The 22,257-nt window shown below is 45.7% G+C and overlaps 1 protein-coding gene across 10 annotated transcripts in view; it reads right to left on the bottom strand.

Annotated features, from left to right (window-relative positions):
- KLHL24 (kelch like family member 24) overlaps positions 1-19,110 on the bottom strand; it is a 54,139-nt gene extending 35,029 nt beyond the window's left edge. Inside the window, exons 1-4 of one of the 10 annotated variants that reach the window (XM_027861629.1) lie at positions 18,971-19,110; positions 8,991-9,049; positions 6,532-6,731; positions 1,521-2,500 (exon numbers count right to left, since the gene is read on the bottom strand). In XM_027861629.1, coding sequence (XP_027717430.1) covers positions 1,521-2,440 — 920 coding nt within the window. In that variant the 5' untranslated portion in view covers positions 2,441-2,500; positions 6,532-6,731; positions 8,991-9,049; positions 18,971-19,110. Of the gene's footprint in view, positions 1-1,520; positions 2,501-6,531; positions 6,732-8,990; positions 9,050-18,012; positions 18,110-18,970 lie in introns of those variants that run through there. The other 9 variants (XM_027861632.1, XM_027861626.1, XM_027861628.1 and 6 more) reach the window with 9 other exon arrangements.
- Between the last annotated feature and the right edge of the window lie 3,147 nt (positions 19,111-22,257).

The following is a 22,257-nucleotide window of genomic DNA, read 5'->3' as shown; positions in this document are numbered from 1 at the left end:
TAGTATACAAGAAGAGCTCAATAAATCCTCGTCTGACTGAATTAAACTGGCATGATGATCTATGTGCATGGAAAGGCTTTCCCACACCCCAGATTCTTCTCTCTTGTCCTGCAGGGAATTCCACAGGGTTGGTATCACACTCCCTGAAGGCCTGTTATGGGCTGACCCTGATGTCAGGCGGTGATGTCAGCCCTGGCCAGCTGCAAGGATGTCACAGCTTCGACAAGGTGGGAAAGGTCATGAACTGGGGATGGTCAACCCTATCCCTCAGCCTCTGACCATTTATTCGGATGATGTTAGTTCAACAGGGCATCTGCCTCCAGGATGAAATTGCAAATCCTGTTTCACTTTTAAAAGCCTACATAATCTGGTCCCAATCCAGTCTCCACGCTTCTTCCACTTGACCCTCCCTCCACACTCTCCTGACCCAGGGCCTCACACATGGCATGCCATCTCCTGATGCCAGGTCCTGGCTGTGCTCCATGCCTGGAACACTCTCTCTCCTCATCTTCACCGCCTGACTTTCCCAGCTAAAATCCCACCTTCCACCAGAAGTCCTTCCCATCTCCCTGAATGCTCAGGCCTTCCCTTTGCTGGTTATCTCCAGTTCCTCAGACTGAGGAGGAACTTTACTCCTAACTCTGCTCTGTACCCCTAGTGCTCAGCATAGTGCCTGGCACATAGCAGGGGCTTAATCAATGCTATGTCATAAGTTGTTTTCCCAGGCTCCTCTTCCCCCAACTTGTCCCCCAGATCTCCTATCCTGTTCCCCTACACCTTTACTGCATCATATAGAGCTGAAAACTTCTGTTTGCCTCAGTTTCTTCCTCTGTAAAATGGGAATCATAAGAGCACTTCCCTCCCAGGGTTGTTGGGAGGATAAAAGGAGATCACATTTGTAAAAGCACTTAGCACAGTGCCTGGCACACAGGAGGCACTATTCTCAATGTTAGCTATGATGATGATAAATTTTCGAAGCAGGTGTAAATGGGGGCTTAGGGCGCCTGCCCCAGACCATCTAAACTGGAGACCCCAGGTAGGCCACAGTGGGGCAGCTGGACCTGCTTCTGGGATCGACATCTGATGTTCTCTACCGCAGAAAAAAGGTTCTCTGGTTCTGCTCTCTACCTTTTATAAAAACCTACTATAACGAGAAATCGCCAAATGCTCTATTTGTTTGCTTGTTTTCTGCTGCCCACTAGAAATGGAAAAAAGCACTGAACATATCAAGATTCTAATCTGCACAAATGACTCTTCCTACCAGCTCTCAGAATCCAAGGATAACAGATCTATGCTGGAAGGGACCTGAGAGGCCATCTCATCCATCCCCTCATTTTACCGAGAAAGACGCTGAGACCCCGAGAAATGAAGTGACTTAGACTTTTTTGAATCAAGGCCTAGGGCTGGAAGGGGTCTCCACGTCCCTGTTCTAAGTTTCCTCACTCAGCGACCCGGCCAAAGTCATCCCAGCTCTAACGTCAGAAGCGGGACTGACTTTACGGCTTTGAAAAGCTGCTCACCTTCGAGGCCTCGTCCTTGGTGACATCATCTCATTTCCCAGGATGTGGTACCGTCTGGCTTCGTGCAGTAACTGGTAACAGTCAGGAGAATTCTGGATTAACTGGTCCACTTCAACGGTCTGCACAAAGTAGTTGGGATGTAGGAGAGGCAGTCTCACGTGGGTCAGAAGCTCCTGCAATAACGGCCTTCTCAGGTCAACTGCCCGATACACCCAACGCATGACAGCTTCAAAGACCATCTCTTCCTTGCCAATCACCAGTTCATCGCTGCCGATGTAATCGATGAGCTCGTCTTTGCCAAGCTCCAGGAATTCTTCGTGCTGGGACACATCCTCAAAAGTCTGCAGAGCAAAATTTCTGCACTTGGTGAACAGTGTCTTCAGGGAGTGCGTGTCAGCAAAGCGCTGAATCCCAAGGCAGTTGCAAGGGTCCAGTTGTTCCTCCAAGAACTTGGCACAGGCATCACGCAGGGTGCTGATCTGAAAGAGACTTGATGTCTCAAAGAGGTACTGGACATTCTCGGTAGTGATCTTGACCTTTCCAGTATACACGTACTGCAGAAAGCAGTCCATGGCTTCAGCCAAAATGCCGTTGATCTCCACCAGCATCTCGCGGCTCTCTCGATGGTCATTACAAAACATGGCTCGGAAGTAGCTGCTACAGGCTGAGAGGACGGCCCGGTGGCACGGGAACTCCTTCCCTTCCACACAGATGATGACGTCTGTAAACAAGCGACTATCTCGGAATTCATTAAAGATCTGGAGTATGTTTTCAGCATGGGAAGATCCTGAAGAAAAGTCGAAAAACTCATGGCCTGTGAGCGACTTGGGGTCCATTTCAAACACTTTACGCTTAACAGCCGGGGAATCACGCACCCCAAGATCCTCTCTGTTCAGTCTGCGGCCCAGGATTAGTACCATGGTTACATCGGCTGGCTAGATCCTTGTGAGAAAGGGCCTGCTAAGGATCTTCCTTCCTTCCTAAAAGTGAAAGAAAAAACAAAAAAGCAACATTTCTGAATGGCAAAAAAGCAGCTAATAATTTCATTTTTTAAAATGAAGAGCTTCAATACTCGGCCATAAATAATAACAGATATGGATGCTACACTCAAAAATGACCACGTTGTGAGGACCAGACCAGTCCTCACCTGAGGCTGTGAACTTTCCTACATTAAATCGCACTGGGTTATTGTCCTGCCACTCAAGTCCACTCAGATGCCTTCGTGTCCCACCGTTCTCTAGGACTATGCTAACAGAGCACAGCACAGAGTAGAGCATGATCTGCCAAACTGGAAAGGCTTTCAACACGAGCCGGATGACGGACGGGCATCCAAGGAGCAGGTGAGCCGAGATTAAAGAAGACTGTCCGTGGAATAGCTTCCAGGGTCCACTCGGTGCCACGTCCTCCACAGACAGCTCTGCCCGATCCCTCTTAGCCACTGGCACTCCGTCCCTCCCCCCTGAAATTACAGGATCACAGATTTAGGGCTGGAAGGGCCCTGACAAGTCATCAATAGCCCTTCATGTAACAGATAAGGAAACTAAGGCATCGAGGGGCTACATGACTTTATACAGTTCTCATGTATTTTCTATTTATTTATTATCTGTGTGTTTTATAAATAGGTTTTCCCCTATTATAATATATGCTCCCTGAGGGCAACGTACATTTCACTTTTGTCTCTGTGTTGCCAGGGCCTATCTAGCACAGTGCTTGGCACACATCAGGTGACTAATAACTGCTCACTGAACTTAAGGATGGCCACCAGGTATTGCATTTTTTTTTTTTGATGGAGCCAACTCTTTAAGTCATCTCAGGTGTGGAAAATTCACCATCCTGTGTCGTTCGGAGGGAGCACACACACTGAAAAAATTCTACAATGAACAAGACACTGATCCCTAGTGAGAGCACAAATCCCCCTCGTTTTGCCTGTCCTCCCTCAGAGGCACAGCCACATGGCAGTCAGAAAGCTGACTGTGGGAGTCCAGAGGACCTGGGTTCGAGCCCTGTCTCTGACACCGGTGGGACCCAAGGCTAGTCACTTCCCCCTCACTCCTCTAGGCTGCAGAGGAAGGGCTGCTCTGAATTGAGAAACAGTTTCTTGTCGGCAAATTCCACAAGTCCCATTCCATTTTTTCCTTTCGTTCCAATCTTATCTCCTTCAATCTCATTCTTCCTTTCGGAAACAAAACTCATTCACTTCCTTCCCCCTAAAGTCCCCTATCTTCCAAACTTTCTATTTCTGAGGACAGCCCTGCTGTCTTTGGTGGGGGGTGCTTTCATCTGGAAAGTGTCCTTCCAAGTTGCTATGGGTAGGGTCAACTAAGTCAAAGTTCTTCGGAGGATGTCTATGTTACCATCCTGTCCAAAGCATCTCACTTATTTCTAAAAGAAATAAAACTGGCGATTTCCTAAAACGACCTTTCATTTAGTCTATATATCCTTACGCACAAGGTCCTTGAGGATAGGGATTGCCTCATCCATGAATCTGTATTATCAGTGCCGGACACCTAACAGTGACTTAATAAAGGCTTGTTGACTGGTTTGCCTTTCTCCCTTCTCCCTGAAAAAATCAGTGACTCAAGGTCTGACCTTCCTCAATTCCACTGTCAACTTGCTCATCCACCCTTACCTCTAATGTCCCGAGCAACTGCTGTGCACCTCTGGTCCTGACCACTAAGTCAGCGTGGTTCCCTAATTTACCAATGAGGGGAGTAGCCAAGAAGACCTCAAAGCTGTGACTTTATAAACATAGCTCCACTAAAGTCCCTGCCTTCGAGGGGCTTACAATTTAGCTAGGGAGTCCTTCCATTCTCTCTTGTCTTTCTCATGCAAATGGCTCTGGGCAGAAACACCACACTCGGTGGTCCTGGGTTCTAAGGAATACCTGCAATTTACTCTAACGACCAAAACACGTCCAGATTTTCTTCTTCATTTCTAGCTGCCTCCTCCTCCTATTCACCATTACCTGTTGTTCTCTAGCAGAGCTCAGAAGACTCTGGGTGCTTTTAAGTGGATATAATGAAGACTAAAAAGAATTATTCTTTGTTTTTGGAGTTCCTAACCTTAATTTCCCTTACACGAAAAGGGAGAGAGAGGAAAGATTAATTTCAGTTCTACAAAGTTATTAACAAATGGGCAGTAAAGGGCCTGAGCAGGATGGCAACACAGACCCCAGTGCCAGCTACTCTCTGCCCTCCTTGTGAGAATCCACTTCAAACAAGTGGCAAAGCTGAGCCTACCTCACAGATCTGGCCCATAGGCTTGGAGACCTACCAGTGGGTCCCCCCATCTACTAGTGGAACTCGTAGGGATCACAGATCCAGAGAGGGAAGGAAACTCAGAGGCCATCTTGTCCAACCCCCTCATTTGACAAGGAAACGTCCATGGGCCTCAGTTTCCCAACTGTAAAATGAAGGGTTGGACTGGACAGCCTCCGTGGTCCTTTCCAGCTCTAATGCCAGGATCCTATGAACCTGCTCTAACTGGGGCAAAGAATATCAGAGGATAACTCCTCATCTTTGCACTGTTCACTACAAAGAGAAAAGAGCCCAATATGTTGTAAACCTGCCCAGTTAAAAGTTTGGGAGACGCTTTCATCGCCATAGTAACTGAAAAAAAACAGCTCAGCCATTAACAGCAACGTTCAAAGGGTTCAGAGGGGAAAATAGGTCAATCCAAATTTTAACCAAGTAAAACAAATCTGGGTTAAAGTAGAAACTTTCTTTTCAGATCTTTAAAGTTTGACCTTTTTTTCAATAAATATATCTCTTTATCAGGGACAAAAAGGAAAGCAACTTAACTTCAACAAACAGGGGAAAAAGACTACATACCCCACTCTACCCGCCCCCCCCCCTCCATTCTAAATATTTGAAAGACTAATTCTCAAATTTACATTTAGAGACAGGCACATTGTTTCAGATGTAATGATATTTGAAACTGCTGAATTTTCTGAATTTAAGAAAATATGTGATAGGAGGATGGGGTTAAGATAGCATTGTATATTATTCTCAGAAAAGGAAATCAGGGAAGTATGAGGAAAGAATATTTAGGTGAAGGAGAGAGGAGAAGAAAGAGAAGTAATTTCTGTCGATGATATACAACAGACCACCTAGCAAAGGGGTTACCTTGGGATCTAAGGGCCTGTTTTTAAAATTCTTTTGATGATTGTGTTTCAATAATAATTGTTTTCCCCTGTAATCCTATGTATTTTATCCTAATAATCAGATTTCAGGGTGAGTCTCAAAACATTATTTTGAACAAGATCTTCACCAGAGTGACAGAGGGGTCCATGAAATAAAAAAAGATTAAGAACTCTTGACCTAGAAGAAAAAAGGAAATTTATGGGAAGTTTTTGGAAGTTAACCCAGAGGCATGATATAATGGTGATGGGGGAATTCTAATTATCCCAACATCTGCTAGTGCTCTCTTGACCACCAAAAGAACCTTCAAAAGGTGGACAAATCAATAAAGGAAAATACTATTATGGATCTGGTTCTCACAAATGGGGAACTGGTTTCTAAAGCAGAAATGCTGGGAACCCTGGGGGCAAGTGACCACTTCATTCTAGAGTTTGCAAGAAAGGAGAGGATATCAATGCAGAGTGACACACACCCTGGATTTGGGTATAGGTTTCAAAGCAGATTTCAAGGAAAGATGGATAAAACCTTATGGAAGGAAGAAAATGTTACAGCCCAGAAAGGGAAAGAAATTCTGAACCCACACCAGGAAACAACTCCAGTGATGGGAAAAAATGGGATTGGTCTAAAGAGATTAAAGTAGATACAAAGGGAACTTAACAATGAAGTTAGATTTTATAATGAAATGCACAGAAGACACAAACAAAGCCAGGTAACAAAAAATGAATGTTAAGAGTTGTGGCACAGTCCTATAAAAATACCCTCAGGAATGCGAATTCTCACAGAACGCAAGCTAAAGCTAGCAAGAGAAGCTAAAGATAGAGCTTTGTTTTGTTTAAAAAAGCTTCATGAAAAGATCAAAGAAAGGCTAGCACCTTTGCTCAGCACGGCTGGAATGATCATCACTGGTGACCGAGAGACCAGCTGTCCAAAAATGGAATGGGCAGTGAGTCAGGAGGTGGGGCGTCCCCCTCCGTGGCCATTTTCCAGCTCAGAGGCTCAAGCACCATTTGCTGGGTCTGTTATATTGGGGCCTCTTTCTTCTTCAGCCTGGATCGGCTAGATGGCTGCTCACCTCCCAAATCAAATTACAATGAGAATATATCACATCATTTTGACAGAAAAGCAGAAATATCACCAAACAAGACTGCCTATATCTGTGACCCAGGGCTAGATATCATTATGCAACTTTTTTTCCATTAAAACTTTTTTTTTCATGTAACAAAAACTTTTCCTTCCTAGCCCCTCCAAATAAACCCCAAAGGCTCTGTAAGAAAAAACTGGCATTCATCCAGAACATTTGGTCTCATTCTGTACCCTCCATCTACCAGTTTTCACTTAGGAAGTGAGTTGTGGCCTCCATCCTCAGTCCTCTGGAATCAGGGCTGGGCATTACATTTTGTGATTTCACAATAATGCTGCCCTAAGATCCAAATTTCTCTAGATTAATGACAACTCCCTCCATCTGTTATAGTTTTTTAAAATTTCCTTTTTGTGTTTTGTTACTTGCTTAGATGACAACTGTGGGCTATTTCCCTCCTTTCTGCACAAAAGGTAAGGAAACAAGGTGTATTGATCTAGCGGTGGTTCATGTCAGAGCTGTCAAAGACGTTATTCTACTTCCCTTTTGAGCCTGGGTCTTCCTGTCATTCCTAGGCTGAAGATGCCACAGCCAGCCACAGCCCAACCCCTCAACCCCACTACAGGATGGACCAGGGAGCTCTGATCTTCCCTATTTCCCATCTGAGCAGCCTGCTGGTCCCCTGCTACCCCACAAGGTCAGGTCTTACAGACAGAAGCTCCCTCAACCTTCTCAGAAGCAGAGATTATGGGTGTGTGTGCACCACCATGCCTGGCTTGGCAAAGATTTTCAAGAAGAACGCTAAAAAAAATCCAGACTTGACTCAAGTTCTAAAAATAGAAAACGGCAGGTATATTTAAATCATCGGAAAGACATGTATATTTATCTTCTAAATGTACTCAAATAAATCATAGCAATGGGTGGTCCATATGACACATTTAGAAAGTCAAGCAATATGAAGACTGAAACAATGAACTCAATACCAGGAGGAAGTCTGGTCACCCCAAGGGATGATCTGAACTTTCACCAAAATCTCCAGCCCCACAATTAATCAGTGAGGATTTTAGTACCAGCACGAGCCCAGTGCTAAACAAAAGCCAGTCCTGCTCTCAGGGAGCTTATATCAGCCAGGAGGGACACACTGTGTCTTCACATACACAAATAACTATAATGCCAAGTGATACAGAAGAGAGGGATGGGCTGGGTGCAAGGTTACTGACTGGAGCCTCGAGGAACATTTAATGAAGGAGTGGGACAGTGCAGGGCATAGGGGTGATGGTCAGCAGTCCAGTCTGGCCACAATGTAGTGGATACATACGGGGAGCAGAGATAAAAGGACTGCATGAGATACGGTGGAATTACTCAATCAAGTTATCAATCAAATGTGTAAAACAGGTGTCAACCATTCTTGGACATCCTGAATGAACCAAAAAAAGATCTTGATCATTGTGGAGTCAGTGAAATGCTTTGAGCCACTGGATAAAATGAGCTAAGCCATACATGGGAACTGGATTGGGATTAGTTAGGGGGAATCAGTCATGTCTTGTGGGCTTCTGACAAATCAGTAAATCAGTTTAGAATGTAGGCTTCTAGTAGCAGGACAGTGTGATGGGCGAAGCAGCTCCAGCCAGGCCAGTGAGGGGGAACTGAGGTGAGGAGAGAATCATCTCTACCTCCTCCTCCCCTGTGACCTGAGAAAAGTATTATAACCTTCACAGAGTCAAAAGTTTTGAACTTCCCACAAGCGATGGTAGCAATGTCCCAGGAGGAAAAGAAGGGGAAGCGGGGGGAGGAGGAGGAGGAAGAGAAGCAGCAGCACGGACAGCCTGCAGACAGGCAACTTCAGGACTCTATACAAAGGCTCATCAGCTCTGGAGCCCAACAGAACCCCCCACACACCAAGGGGGGACTTCACGGGGTCACAAGAAGAAGGACAATGGGGATTCTCATCTTGGATGTCTGTAGAATCCAACAGTCTGAGCCAGCTCAAATAAATAATGCTGACAATAGGATTTCAAAAGCAAATGGAAGAAATCACTTTAAAATTCAACAGCAGGAACTTAAGACAGAAAAAACAAATGAGTAAGAATAAAAAGTCATATTATTAAAGAGAATGTAAAAATGCCTTTCTTTGACACCTTTAAAAACAGAAGTCATTTTTCTAAAATACCCGAGATGAAACCTACTCAGGCAAAGGAGATGACAGAAATTTCCTTGATGACAAAATTTAGAAGTTATCCATTTTATAAATACCTTTATTAGCATTCACTGCAAAGCCACACAGCCAAAATATCTGTGGTATTTTTCTTCACCTAAAATGAAACAACAGAGAAATCAGCTGCTGTAACCACCACATCATGCTTTGTTGTTGTTGTTCAGTCATTTTCAGTCACGTCTGACTCTTCCTGGCCCCATTCGGGGTTTTCTTGGCAGAGATACTGGAGCGGTTTGCCATTTCCTTCTCCAGCTCATTTGACAGATGAGGAAACTGAGGCAAACAGGGTGAAGGGACTTGCCCAGGGTCCCACAGTTACTAAGTGTCTGAGGCCAAATTTTAACTCAGGTCTTCCTGATTCCAGGCCTGGCACTCAATGCACTATATCAAGGCTACTTGGCATCATTTCCTGAAAGTGTCTGTTACATGCCAAGTCAGATAAAGCTAAAAATATTTTGAGTAATACAATCACAAACCAACTCTTTATACTTATGGTTGGAATGACACTGCTAGACTACTGCTCGCTCCAAATCAATCCCATCATTCTTGGTTGTCTCAAACATGAGTTCAGTTTCAGTACCTTCCAAAAGGTACCTTTATTTTACAACAGTTTAGCCCTGAGGTAAGATTTCTTAAGCCGGAGATAAATGAATTATATTCAATGTCAATAATAACCAGGAGTGCTGCTGCGATGAGGTACTCTTCAGTTCTGAGGCACCCAAAGCTTCTCTACTGGATGCACCAGAACATATCCAGGACCCTCCCTCTCCTCCTTCCCCAATATCTCATATCCTTTTGGCCTATACTCACACAGAATATAATGATATAGGATATACGCTCATGTAGGAACTCCCACAATGCCAGATAAGCTCCTGGAGGGCAGAAACTAGCTGTCTCTTCATCCCTGCTTCTGTGGCCCCAAGCCTTCATAGAGGGCCTCCACTCAGCAGGGGCTTAATAAACGCTTGCTGACAGACTAAAGAATCTGTAATTTTACTGGCCCAGGGACTCTGTCCAGGGACCAGGTTCTTACTCCTCTACAATTTGGCCAATGGCCTTTAGGAGAGGCTGAGGCCCCAAAGCTCTGGTGACAAGCTTCCATTTCATGCTGAAATACTGAGGCAGAAATGGCTTGAGGCGGGAAGCCCTCAGCTTACGTCCTTCCTCTGCCAGATGCTGTCTCTGTCACCCTGGCCAGGTCTCTTGACAATTCCCTAAGATCTGCACCAGTGAAGGGAGTGTCCCCCCACTGCCAGTCCAAACCAAACCAAACTACCCAAATCAACCACACTCCAGAGAGTTCTGGTTTTTTCTGGGTGGGCACACCTCCAAGGACATATGATTGCAACTCCTCCAGGCAGGCCTTCTCAGGGGCCTTCCATCACTCACCAGTAGGTAGCCAGGACAGGGCGGGACAACCCCCCCCCCCCAAAACACCACAAATCCATGAGACTTGTCCATGCACTACAGATGGATTCAACACAACAGAAATGAATGTGCATGTGGAAGCCTAAGCAAGTGCCAAGGTTCAGAATCCAAACAGAGGCTTGCGTATTTATTAAAGTGCAGCAAAGAAAGGAGAAATAGAAATCTCCACCTAAAAAGGAGTGACAGAGGAAAAAGGCAAAAGCAGCATTCTTTCTGCCTGGGAGCTGCTGGACCATGAAGAGAGGAGGGTCTGCTCATCTCCAAAGGCCCCAAATGCACAAGCAATTTCTCAGTGCAGAGCACACTGAGTGGGGTCTGTCTTGACTCCCGAGCACACACAGGGAGTCCAACTTGGGGAGAAAACAATAAATTATGTCAGCTTAGCAGTGGGGAGGACTTCGTCCTGGAAACATCCAGGGCCTCCTGCACACTCTGGGTCCAGTGTTTCTGCAAAACATGGCAACTCAAAAAGATAAGTTCAGGAGGCCCCTTCGTGCGCGCGCACACACACACACACACACACACACATACACACTCTCTCTCTCTCTCTTCTCTCTCTCTATGTAGATGTAAGCATGTATGTCTCCCTCCCTCCCCAAATGGAAGCTGCTTCAGAGGACAACTTGTTTCATTCTTGGTCCTCACATTCTCTAGGCCACGGTGCAGTGCCTGGCACACAGCAGGAGCTTAATGGACTTGCTGACCGATGGAGTCCATGACCAGGAGCACACCTGAAGTCTCTGCAGTGCAGTAGCATTGGCTAGGATTTATGACCTGGGATTTATGATTTATGTCACCTCCATATCATGATGTTCCCTTGGAGTTTCTGTGAATAATTTTTCTAAATTTGAAAAAAAAATGGAAATTATTACAATTCAAATACTTATTTAGAAATTAGTATTTCACTCGATCAAAAATACTAACAATTTATGTGCAATGCCAAATTTAAAATTCAATTAAGTGTTTTTATTTTCAGATGGGCCCACTAAATACCTCTTAAATGTGCATTACTCAAACTCCTCTATATTGTGTAACTGTTTTAATAAATTACAGAAAATCTCAATGAGAACCTAGAACAACTCTGGGGAAAAAAAGCCAATCTTCAGCTTAATTAGATTTGCTATCAAATATCTCCCAAGTATGGTGATGGTTATCATACATTCACACACATTTACTTGCTTTAGGTTGGTGATATACAGACATGGCATTAAACCATTTGGAGAAGATAATTCATTCAGCTTAATCCCTCCCCACCCTGCTAGATCAGCAAGCCTTTGGGGGAAGGCAGAAAACGCTTAGAGAAAAGAACAGCATCTTGGATCAGGCACAAGAGGCTCAGACGTCTCAAAGCCATTGGTTTCTAAGCCAAGAATCTATGAATAGAACATTCGTTACGCACTGAATCTTTGAGGTTCAAATGTAGGACATTCTAAGGCGTTTCTGCCAAGAGTTCAGATCTATACCAGCGACAATGTGTGTGTGTGTGTGTGAGTGTGAGAGAGAGAGAAAGAGAGAGAGAGAGAGAGAGAGTGTGTGTGTGTGTGTGTGTGTGTGTGTGTGTGTGTGTGTGTGCGCCTAGGAATACATAAATATGCATATTGTTCTCTGGTTTTGAGGGCTGAGGCTAGGAACAATCTAGGTCTGCCCCCTCACCGTCCCACAGGCCAATCTAATTCTGGCCTGACCAAGAGGGAGACTGGAGTTAGCTGAAGACTCATCTCCCAGTTCAGAAGCATCAGGGTCATTCCAGGGATTCCGTTTTAGGGCAGCTCTTAGATCTGCCAAAGTTAAAACCCCACCAGCTTCCCTGCCTGGGCATTCTCCCTCTTCTCCTGGCTGGGTCAGGACTAGAGCAGATGCAGACTGTGGTGGCGCCTCATCTGCCTGGAGCTCTGACGTGAAGAAGATATGGGGCCAGCTGGAAATGGCACTTCCAGGTCTGGCCTGACCAAGAATGGCCCCACAGCAGCAGTGACTGAGAAGCAGCAAAGGGCAAGGCACCAGAGCACTTAGCACACAGCACCAGAGAGGAAACATTCCTAGGTTGATTTTTTTCTTAACTGTAGTGTGAAAGTCTTCAGTGTGCAGGGCCCTTTACATACATGCTCTCACAACAAGCCTATTAGGAAGGTCAAAATTTAACTGATTTGCTGATGATCACAAAGTGACGGGTCAGAGGTACAATTCAAACACAGATCTTTTCTGACCCTTCCTGCCAAGTCCAACACTATCCACTAGGCCAGACTGCCTTATCTTACTGCACTAGGCTAAAACTGAAATGCAAAGGAGACATGTCCACACAAGGCAAGGACTGCATGGTATCCATCAGAAGGGCATACCATAACTCCATCTCCTTCTAGACGCAGGAAAGATGGCACCTGGAGGGTAACTGCTCCTCCACTCATTTTAATGCTCTTGGGTCCCACACCATGGAGAAAGGGCTCCATACTGGGACCTATCAAGAGTCTGGTTAGGAGCTGTGGCCAGAGACTGAGCAAAGGCTGGGCCAGCTCACTGCCTCAGGCCCTTGTCCCCACTGGTCGGCCATCCTGCTCCAAGCCCCCCTTCCTCTGCCAGTGATCTGGTGACTGTTACCTCCAGTCCTACCCCAGTGGCTCCCTGAGAGTCCCAGGATCAAACATAAAATCTCATTTGGCTTTTGAGCCTTTCATAACCTGGCCACTTTCTGATGTTCCGGTACCCTAAGATCCAGGGACAATGGGCTCTTTTGCTGTCCTATGAACAAGTCGCTCCTTCTCCAGACTCCCTGATGAGGAAAACATTCCCTCCTCTCCACCTCTGCCTCCTGCCTTTCCTGAAGCCTCAGCTAAAATCCCACCATCTGCAAGAGGCCTTGGCCGGTCCTGCTTAATGCTGATGCCTTCCCTCTGAGTCACGGCCATTTCATTCTGAACAGATCTTATACAGAGCTGTTGTCTCCAACTTTAGGTTGTGAAGTCTTTGAAGGTAGGCGCTGTTTTTCAAATGCCAATTGCAACATAAAATTATTTTTACTTAAACAACTAGAAGGAAAATGCCATTAAAGCTCGAAATATGCCAAGCTGAATAATTCTATCTGCCTGTGATCCCCCTCTGATTCCTTCCTGCCTAGATCGCAGTCCAGACACTGAAGGGTCTCTTCTGCTTTGGGGCGGCCCTCCCAGAAGTGGATGCAAACTAACCCAGGGAGCTCCTGGATCTGTTCGAGGGCTGTTCTGGAAGAGTGTGGCTAATCCCAAGCCCAGTCCAAGGTATAACCAGGTCATTGACTTTTTCCTTCCATTTGAATCTATAACTGTTTAAATTTTTAGTACAATTAGAGGTAATGGCTAAGTTGTTAGTAGGCTATTGATTTTCAAGTTTTTTAAAAAATATAATTAGTTGACAATGTATATTTAAATTATCTTTGTTGTTGTGAGCTATTACTGTTTAAAGTTAAGTTCATGCAACTCTGAAGGACTTATGAAAAATGCTCTCTATTCCCAGACAAAGAACTGATGGTGTCTGAACACAGATTGAAGCAGACTTTTTTGACTTTTTTTTTTTTAGTTTTTTTGTGTCTAGGTTTTCTTTCACAACATTTTGCATGACTACACATGTATTGAATTGCTTGCCTTCTCAATGAGGGGGCCTGGGGAAGGAGGACAGGAGAGAATTTGGAACTCAAAGTTTTAAAAAGGAATGTTAAAAAATTATTTTTATATGTCACTGGGGAAAAATAAAATCCTAAATAATTTTTAAAAATGCAAAACAACTGCAAGAACTGAAAAAAAAGGAATGCTGTACAACAGTCTAATAAATCCTCAGTAAGTAAGCACGGACCTCAGAAAAGCCTGGTACCCAGAGGGGCTGCTACTGATTCCCTTAGAGTGGGACAGGTTTTCTTGAGGCTGAAAGAACTATAAACCCATTTTTTTAAAAAGCAGCTGCTGACGTTGCTGTGAAAATAAAATCGATGTCATGGCAAAACAATACAAAGACTGGAGTAGTAAAGATTGGAAAAAGGTGATGCTGACATTCACTTATTCATTCAAGACCATATTAAAAAAAAATCCAACACTGTCAGAAAGAATTCCAGATTAGCCTTAAAATTAAAAAAAATATATTTTAGGCAATTGTTTCAAATGGTCAAACTGGATAGGGTCTTTCCTTATATCCTAATTGTTAGAGTATTCTCTAAAAATTACCTTATATCCTTCAAAATACAATTTAAATATGTATAGAATACAAATATATTATGTATATTATACAATACATACATATGAAAAAGTGTACACGTATAGGACACGATATATTGTCAATGTATGTTATACATGTATTATATGTGTATACATATTAGATATGTATATATAAATGACATAAAGCTAAGTTCATGGACAAAAACTTTATAATACATGTAATTATTTTGAAAATAAATTTAAAATTTAAGGATGACCCTAAATAATAATGTATCACCTAAAAATAACAGTGATTTTTATTTAGTCAATAAAAACTTCAGAGATACTCAGAATAAAGCTTTAAAAAAAAAAAAAGCAGAGGGCCCCCGTGATTTCATTGGTATACAGAGAACTTCCCAGTGGGTGAGAAAATAATAAGGAGGTGGATTTATACTGGATGGGCAACTTAAAGAGTCTTAGACAAAGAGCTGCCTGGAGCACTTACTCACAGGGTGAGAGATAAGGGGACTTGGCCAGGATCTCATAGCCAGGGTGTGTGTTAAGCCCAGGTCTTCTTGACTCTGAAGCCAGCCTGCTACCCACCACTCCTTGTGGCCTCTCAATAAAGCTTTATTAACCATAAATAATTATTTATTGGGGGGGGGGATGAAAGCTTTGGATGATGAATTTTGGTCCAATTTTGAATTTTAAAAAATCAACCGATTTGGCTATAGCGTTCTCAGGGCTGGAAAAGTCCATTAGTTTTAGATGTCTAAGGCTGGCAAACTAGCACAGTCACTAGCTGCTTATAGCACAAAATTCTTTTTTAAAAAACAACAAAAGGATATGGCAGTTGGTGGGGCAGTGGATTGAGCACCGGCCCTGGAGTTAGGAGGACCTGAGTTCAAACACAGCCTCAAACACTTGACACTAGCTGTGTGACCTTGGGCAAGTCACTTAACCCCAACTGCGTCACCAAATAGAAAAAAAAACACATTGAAAAATAAGAGGTAAACTGTCCCCAAAAGTGGCAGCGGTAAGAGAATTAAAAAAAAGTCCCATATATAACATTAGGGGCAGCTAGGTGGCACAGTGGATAGAGCACAGGCCCTGGGGTCAGGAGCACCTGAGTTCAGATTCACCTCAGATACTTCACACTTACTAGCTGTGTGACCCAGAGCAAGTCACTTAACCACTGCCTAGCCAAAAAATAAGAAATAAAAACAACGACAAAAGGAATGGGTTAAGGAGGGAAATTTTACATATATATATATATAAAACACACACACACGTATATATGTATTTATGTTACGTATGTATGTATGTAGGTATGCTTGTGTAAAAGTTACTAAATTCAGAAAGAAACAAGAGGGCAAGGGGATAGGCCGGCAGGAGAAGACAAGGGAGGGATTCTTAGAGGAGTGGGCAGATTAAAGAACAGAAGGGCAAGGGAATGGGTAGAAGCAAAGCAGAGGACTGAGGAGATATAGGGTGAGAAGGATAGCAAGGGAAAATAGGAAGGTGGAAAATACACAACAAGTAATTGTAGCTTAGAATGTGAATAGGACAAATTTACACATAAAAAAGAAAAGGACAGCTGACTAAAAATTTTAATTCAACAATACGTTGCTTTCAGGAAAAATAAAAATGAGAGAAACACACAAAGATAAAATAAAGGGCAGGAGTAGAATTTATTATGTAAAAAAAGCAGGGATATAATCACATTCTCAGACAAAGTTAAAGTTAAAATAGACTTAATCAAAAGTTAAAAAAACCCAAAACTACACTGTGTCAGCAATAATATTCAATATAGCTTTAGACCATTTAAAATATCTAGACAGTATAAAATACCTGATTGTATACCCCTCAAAACAGACACAGGAACCATATGAACATAAACAAAAAACACTTTTTATACAAATAAACTAAAGTCTAAATAATTGAAGTAATATTTTTTGTTTATGGGTAGGTAAAGCCAATATAATTTTTAAATGACAATTTTACCTAACTAACCTAAAGTCATCCCAATTAATAAAAAAATTATTTTACTGAGGAAAAAAATAACAAAATCCACATGAAAAAACAAAAGGTCAGGAACTTCAAAGAAACCAGGAGAAAAGATGTAAAGGAAGCAGATTCAGCAGGATCAGACCTTAAACTACATTATATAAGGCAGAGCACTGCTGAAGAGGGATAATTTCTATTATTTTAAATTAAAAATTTCTTGTACAAATAAAACCTACGTAGCCAAGAACAGAAGGAATGCAGAAAATTGGGGGAAAACTTTCACAGACAATCTCTCAGAGAGGATATGATTGGGTCAGAGTATTTGTGGTGAGGGAAATGATGAGCTGGCTGATTTAGAAAACCATGGAAAGACTTGGACCCGTGAAGGAGGATTCTATCACTTTCAGAGAAACATGACAAGTGGAAACAAGCATAGTATGGGCCTTACATATATATATGTGTGTGTATATATATATATGCATACATATATATGTATATATATATGCATATGAGTGTATGTGTGCAAGTTTACAGATATCTATGTATATATGTGTACATACATGTATGCGTGTATTCACACATATATGTCTATGTTATCTCCACACTTAATTGTAGCCTTCTTTGGGGGAGGGGGAAGGGGGAAATAGAGTCAAAAGTGCACAGCAGGGAAGAAAAGAAAACCAACAAGGAAGAAGCAGAGAGGAGCCGGGCAGCTCTGAAAACACCACGTGACATTTATTAAATAGGTTTTCATGAAACGGAAATTCATTGTTTTCTCTTGAATCCTCTCCTATGGGCTGCTGTGTACATGGCGATGTATTGTTTTTTTCTTTTCTCATTTTGTATTTAAGTTTAAAATAAAGAATAATTTAAAAAAAATCCCCAGGAAACGTGCGTGCGCAGCAGCAGCACCAGGGCCGGGATGCGGCCGCCTTGGCAGGACGTGGGTTCAAAGCCCGGCTGTGGGCAGCGGCCCTCTCCCGTCACCACCACGGCCCGTCCCCCCGTGACCGCGCCAGGGCCTCGTGGACGCACAAAACACCAGGAAGCTGAACAAGTCGGGGGGCGCGGGGGCGGCCGCCGCTGCCAGCTTGTATACAGCAGGCGCCTCCTACCCGAAGGAGGAGGGGCCGAGCGCGAGGCCCCGGACCCCCGGGGGGAGGGGCAGGGGCGGCCACGACCCGTCGCAGGAGACCGGTTTTCCCTTTACTCGTTTAAAAGTCGCTTCCTCGTTGCCCCTTCCCGCGGGGTAGCCGCAGGTGTAGACATGCCGCGCTCCCTCCCCCCCACCCCGCAGGAGCCGGGGTCAAAGGGTCACGGTCCTCCCCGGGCCCGGGGCTCCTGTCCGCTCTCTCTATAGCCGGTGCCCGCACATAAAAGGAAACTGAGGCCCAGGGGGTGACGCCCCCGAAGATCTAGGACCTGGAACCCGCGCCCCGCTTCGCCCAGGAGCGGAGAAGACACTTACCCCGGGGCACCCAGGCCATAAGCGGCAGGCTCAGGATTCGAACTCCGGTCCAGAGACTCGAAGCTCGGCCGTGCCCGGCCCCAAGGGTGGCCAAGCGATCGCTCTGGCCCCGAGCCCTGCGCCCGTCCCCGCGGGACAGCCTCAGCAGGCCCGGGCACCCGAGGGGGGGCGGGGTCACGGGCGGGTCACGGCCATTCCGGGCCCGCGGCGCCCCCGCCCTCTCCCGCGCGCGCGCGCCGCTACCCTAGGTAACTGACTGCCGCGACAACAGGGGGAGGGGCGAGCGCGCGCGCGTCCTCCAGGTCACCTTCATGGGGGCGGGCGAAGGGGCAAGAGGAGGAGGGAGCACCCTAGAGACAGGCCATCCAATCAGATCGCGGAAGCTGCTCGCCGCCCCGCCCACCAGCCTCCGGAGCAACCAATCCCCGACACGCTAACCAGGTACCCGCAGGACATGTAAAGATAGCGGAGCCCGGACCTCTAGAAACAACGGCCAGGAATGGAAAAAAGGCGGGGCTTCGGGAGTCACCGCCCCCTCCCCCCACCGCCGCGGGACCGAGGTTCCCGAGGCTGGCCTCAGCGCCGGCCGCCGTAAACAAAGGCCGGGAGAAGGGGGAGGGGGTCACGATCAGGCGATGGGGCGCCGCACGTTTCGCAATCGCGCAGGGAGCAGAATTCCGGGCGAGGGACCCCCGACCCGGGCCCGGACCTGGGCTAAACTCTGGATAGGGCGCGAGGAACTCGGACCCCGATCCTTGTCTCCAGCTCCCCGGCGAGAGGCAGGGTCCGGGTGTGGGCTCCGCTCGTCGGAGGGCAGTATCGCTTTCGAACCACGCACGCACTCTGCGCACCCCGGCTCCGCGTTCCGGCTGGCGCTGCAGCCGGCCCCCTCCCCGCCCTGCCGGCCCCGCGGCCCCGCTCCCTGCTCCCCACCGGCTGCGGCCGCTCTCTCCCCCACCTCCAGACGGATCGCGGAGTCACGGACCCCGGCTACCTCTCCGGCACAGCGGCCCACCGCGGACCCGGCGACAGCGTTCCCCTAGCCCCGTCTGGCGAGCGCGGTCTCGCGCCTGTCTTCCTCCTCCCAGCGGCGTCTCCAGCCTCCTTGCTCGGAGGCTCTAGCTCACAACAAAGGAGGCACGTGATCCGCCCGAGTCAAAACACGGCGTGTCGGCGCCAGCTGGCCAATGAGAGGCCGCGCCGGGAGCCCCGTGGCATGCTAGGAAGTGTAGTTGCCGCTCTTTCCTGCCCTTCTGCGGGAGTCCCCGGCGAGGCCACGCCCCTCGCGGGGAGGAGGAGCGTAGGAAGGAGAGGGGGAGGGGAGATGACGTGTCACCTGGCCGGTCTCGCACGCCTGCCTGGAACATGAAGTTCTGGAGAGAATTACATGTAAAGCCCTTGGGCAACCTTAAAGCGCTCTCTGAATGTTAGCTCTTATTATTGTTGAGGCCTCCGCTTCCCAGTCGGTAAAGTGGAGATGATAACAACACCTTCCTGAAAGGGTTGTTACAAGCGTCCAATCCTTGTAAAGCCCTTGGCAAAGTTCGCCAGCATTAATTAAACACCTACTGTGTGCCAGGCACTGTAAAAAGCCCCTGCCTTCAAAACACTGTCTAATGGGGTGCGTCAGTCAAAAAGCATTTATTAAGCGCCCACTCTGTGCCAGGCACTGCTCTAAGCGCTAGGAATAGGAAAAAATGCAAAAGAGGCTCCCACTGTCTAACTGCAGAGGCAACCTGCAAACAGCTGTGTACAAACAAGATATAGACTGGGTACATTGGGGATAACCGAGGAAAGGCACTAAGGGGAATTGGGAAAGGCTTCCTATAGAAGGTGGATTTCAGCTGGGACTTGAGGAAAGGGAGGAGGCAGAGATGAGGAGGTTGATGGGGGCACAGCCATTGCAAAGGCCCTGAGTGGGGAAATGGAGCGTGTCTGCTACAAGGAACTAAGAGTGCTTTATGCATATCTATTAGCTTGCCTGATCTCAGTGCTAGCCCCTATTTGCCCGGGGCCACACAGGCAGTAAGTGCCTCTGGGCGGATTCTCATTCAGGTCTTGAACCTGTTCCAGAGCTCTCTCTGCATTTGCATGCTCAAGTCTTGTAGCTCTTGCAAAAGTCTGCTCCATGCCAAGATGGTATCTCCAGGACATTCCCAGAATAACTACATATCTGGAGTCTTCAAAAACGCTTGAAAAGCCGGGCGGGACTGCTAAAGAGTCACATCAGAAGAGCTGTTTGGTGGCAGTCCAAGCCTCCAATGCCTTGTGGCTCCAGGCGCCTGCAGCCCTCGCTCCCAGCTCTGGGCTCGTCCGGGCTTGCGGGGCAGCTGGTGGATCCGAGGTTCTGGAGACTGGTGAGCTGCCCTTCGTCTGCCTTTGATCCATTCTGTGGCCCGCCTTTTGTGGTTGTTCAGTCGTGGCAGACTCTCCCTGACCCCATTTGGGGTTTTCTTGACAGAGATACTGGAGTGGTTCGCCATTTCCTTCTCCAGATCATTTGACATATATGAAAACTGAGGCAAACAGGGTGAAGTGACTTGCCCAGGGTCACACAGCTAGAAAGTATCTGAGGTTGGATTTGAATTCAGGTCTTCCTGAGGCCAGGCCGGGTCCTCTATCCACTGTGCCACCTAGCTGCATTGGGAGTGAACCTCCCAATCACTGTACAATGCTTTAAGGTTTGCAAAGCACTTTACAGATACTATCTCATTCAATGCTCACCACACCATTGGGAAATAGGTCCTGCTATTATCCGCATTTTCCAGATGAGGAAACTGAATCCAAGAGATGAAGCGTCCTGAGCAGAACCACACTGCGAGAAGAATTAAATTCAGGTCTTTCTGACTCCGAGTCCTGCGTGTTATCTCACCAACTTGCTGCACCCTAAAGTACTGTATATATGTTAGTTATTATTATTCAAAGAAAACTAGTAACCCTTTACCTCTAAGCAGAATCAAGTCAGGAAACATTTAATAAGCATCTACTATGTGCCAGTCATCATGCTAAGCATCAGACAACTTCCGGGTAAGACGTACCTATATATGTGTATATATGTGTGTATATCCCCACACACACTCGGGGTAAATTGGCTGTCATCTCAGAGTTAAGAGAGATTTAAAAGAAGGTAATCCATGAGGAGGAGCCAAGGGGGAGAAAATTGCAGGCATTGAGGACAGTCAGTAAAAAGGTACAGAATCACATACTACATAGGAAGGATGAAGACTGAAAGATAGAAAAGGCCCATGTTAGGAAGGACCTTTGAAAGTCAAACATTTTATATTTGATCCTAGAGATAATAGGGAGGTGCTGAAATTTATTAAGGACGTTAACAAAAACAAAAATCAAAAACCAAAAGCTATAACAAACTACACTTAAGATAAATGGAAAAAATTCTTAGCTCTTGATACCAAGCCCTAGAACCACCCTAGGACACTACTGTTTGAAATTTGGCCTTTTCTTTTCTTCCTACCTTGCTCAGTGCCCTGGGTGAGAGACCTCACTCCCTTATGGTGACTAACCAGTATACTTCCTAAATTTGCATTTCTTCAGTTTAGACCATAGTAGTTTTAATAAATATCCCAATGAACACAAAGCAGCACTGGTATATAAAATTCTCTCAGTTTTTACTTCTGAATTTCTCCCACTTTTCCATGTAAATGGCGGGATGGGATGGGGCAGGACCAATCTATGGTGCAGAGGCAAGGTCTTTGTTTCTGCTAATTACTCCATGAATTCCTAGCCTTTCCATACACAAATAAATGCTTCCATTTTCATACTTAAAGTCTGTAAAGGGCAGGGTTTGAAAGGAACTTTGCACTACCCCATACCAAGAATAAAAAAGAGTCCTAGTTAATGGATTTTCTCCGTATACTTTCCAGCAAATTTATCCTTGTCATCTGTAAATTGAGTGTTGGAGGCCCCAGCCTTCTTTGTATGACAAAAATCTACAGAAATTGGATAGGATTAAACAACCTTCCCAGAAATAACCTAGGCAGCAATGTAATCTGGAGATCTTGTACTGAGATGAAGATATCAGGAAGTTTGGATTTAAAATAAAAATCCTCACTTGGCAGGAGGTGACCCAGACATGGCAACTCAGATGGGAGGGCAGATGATCTGTGGGGGGGTCTACAACAGAGAACAAGAATTGACCAGTGTCTGTGTCACAAGTACTGATGGGACCTTGGCTGTACATGATCAGTCTTTAAAAAAACAAAAACAAGGGGGGCAGCTAGGTGGCAC

Source organism: Vombatus ursinus, unplaced genomic scaffold, assembly GCF_900497805.2.
Source record: "Vombatus ursinus unplaced genomic scaffold, bare-nosed wombat genome assembly UNPS02014768.1, whole genome shotgun sequence".
NCBI classification, from domain to species: Eukaryota; Metazoa; Chordata; class Mammalia; order Diprotodontia; family Vombatidae; genus Vombatus; species Vombatus ursinus.
Note: the sequence above shows the minus strand (reverse complement) of the source record. Positions and strands in the feature narration are given on the sequence as shown.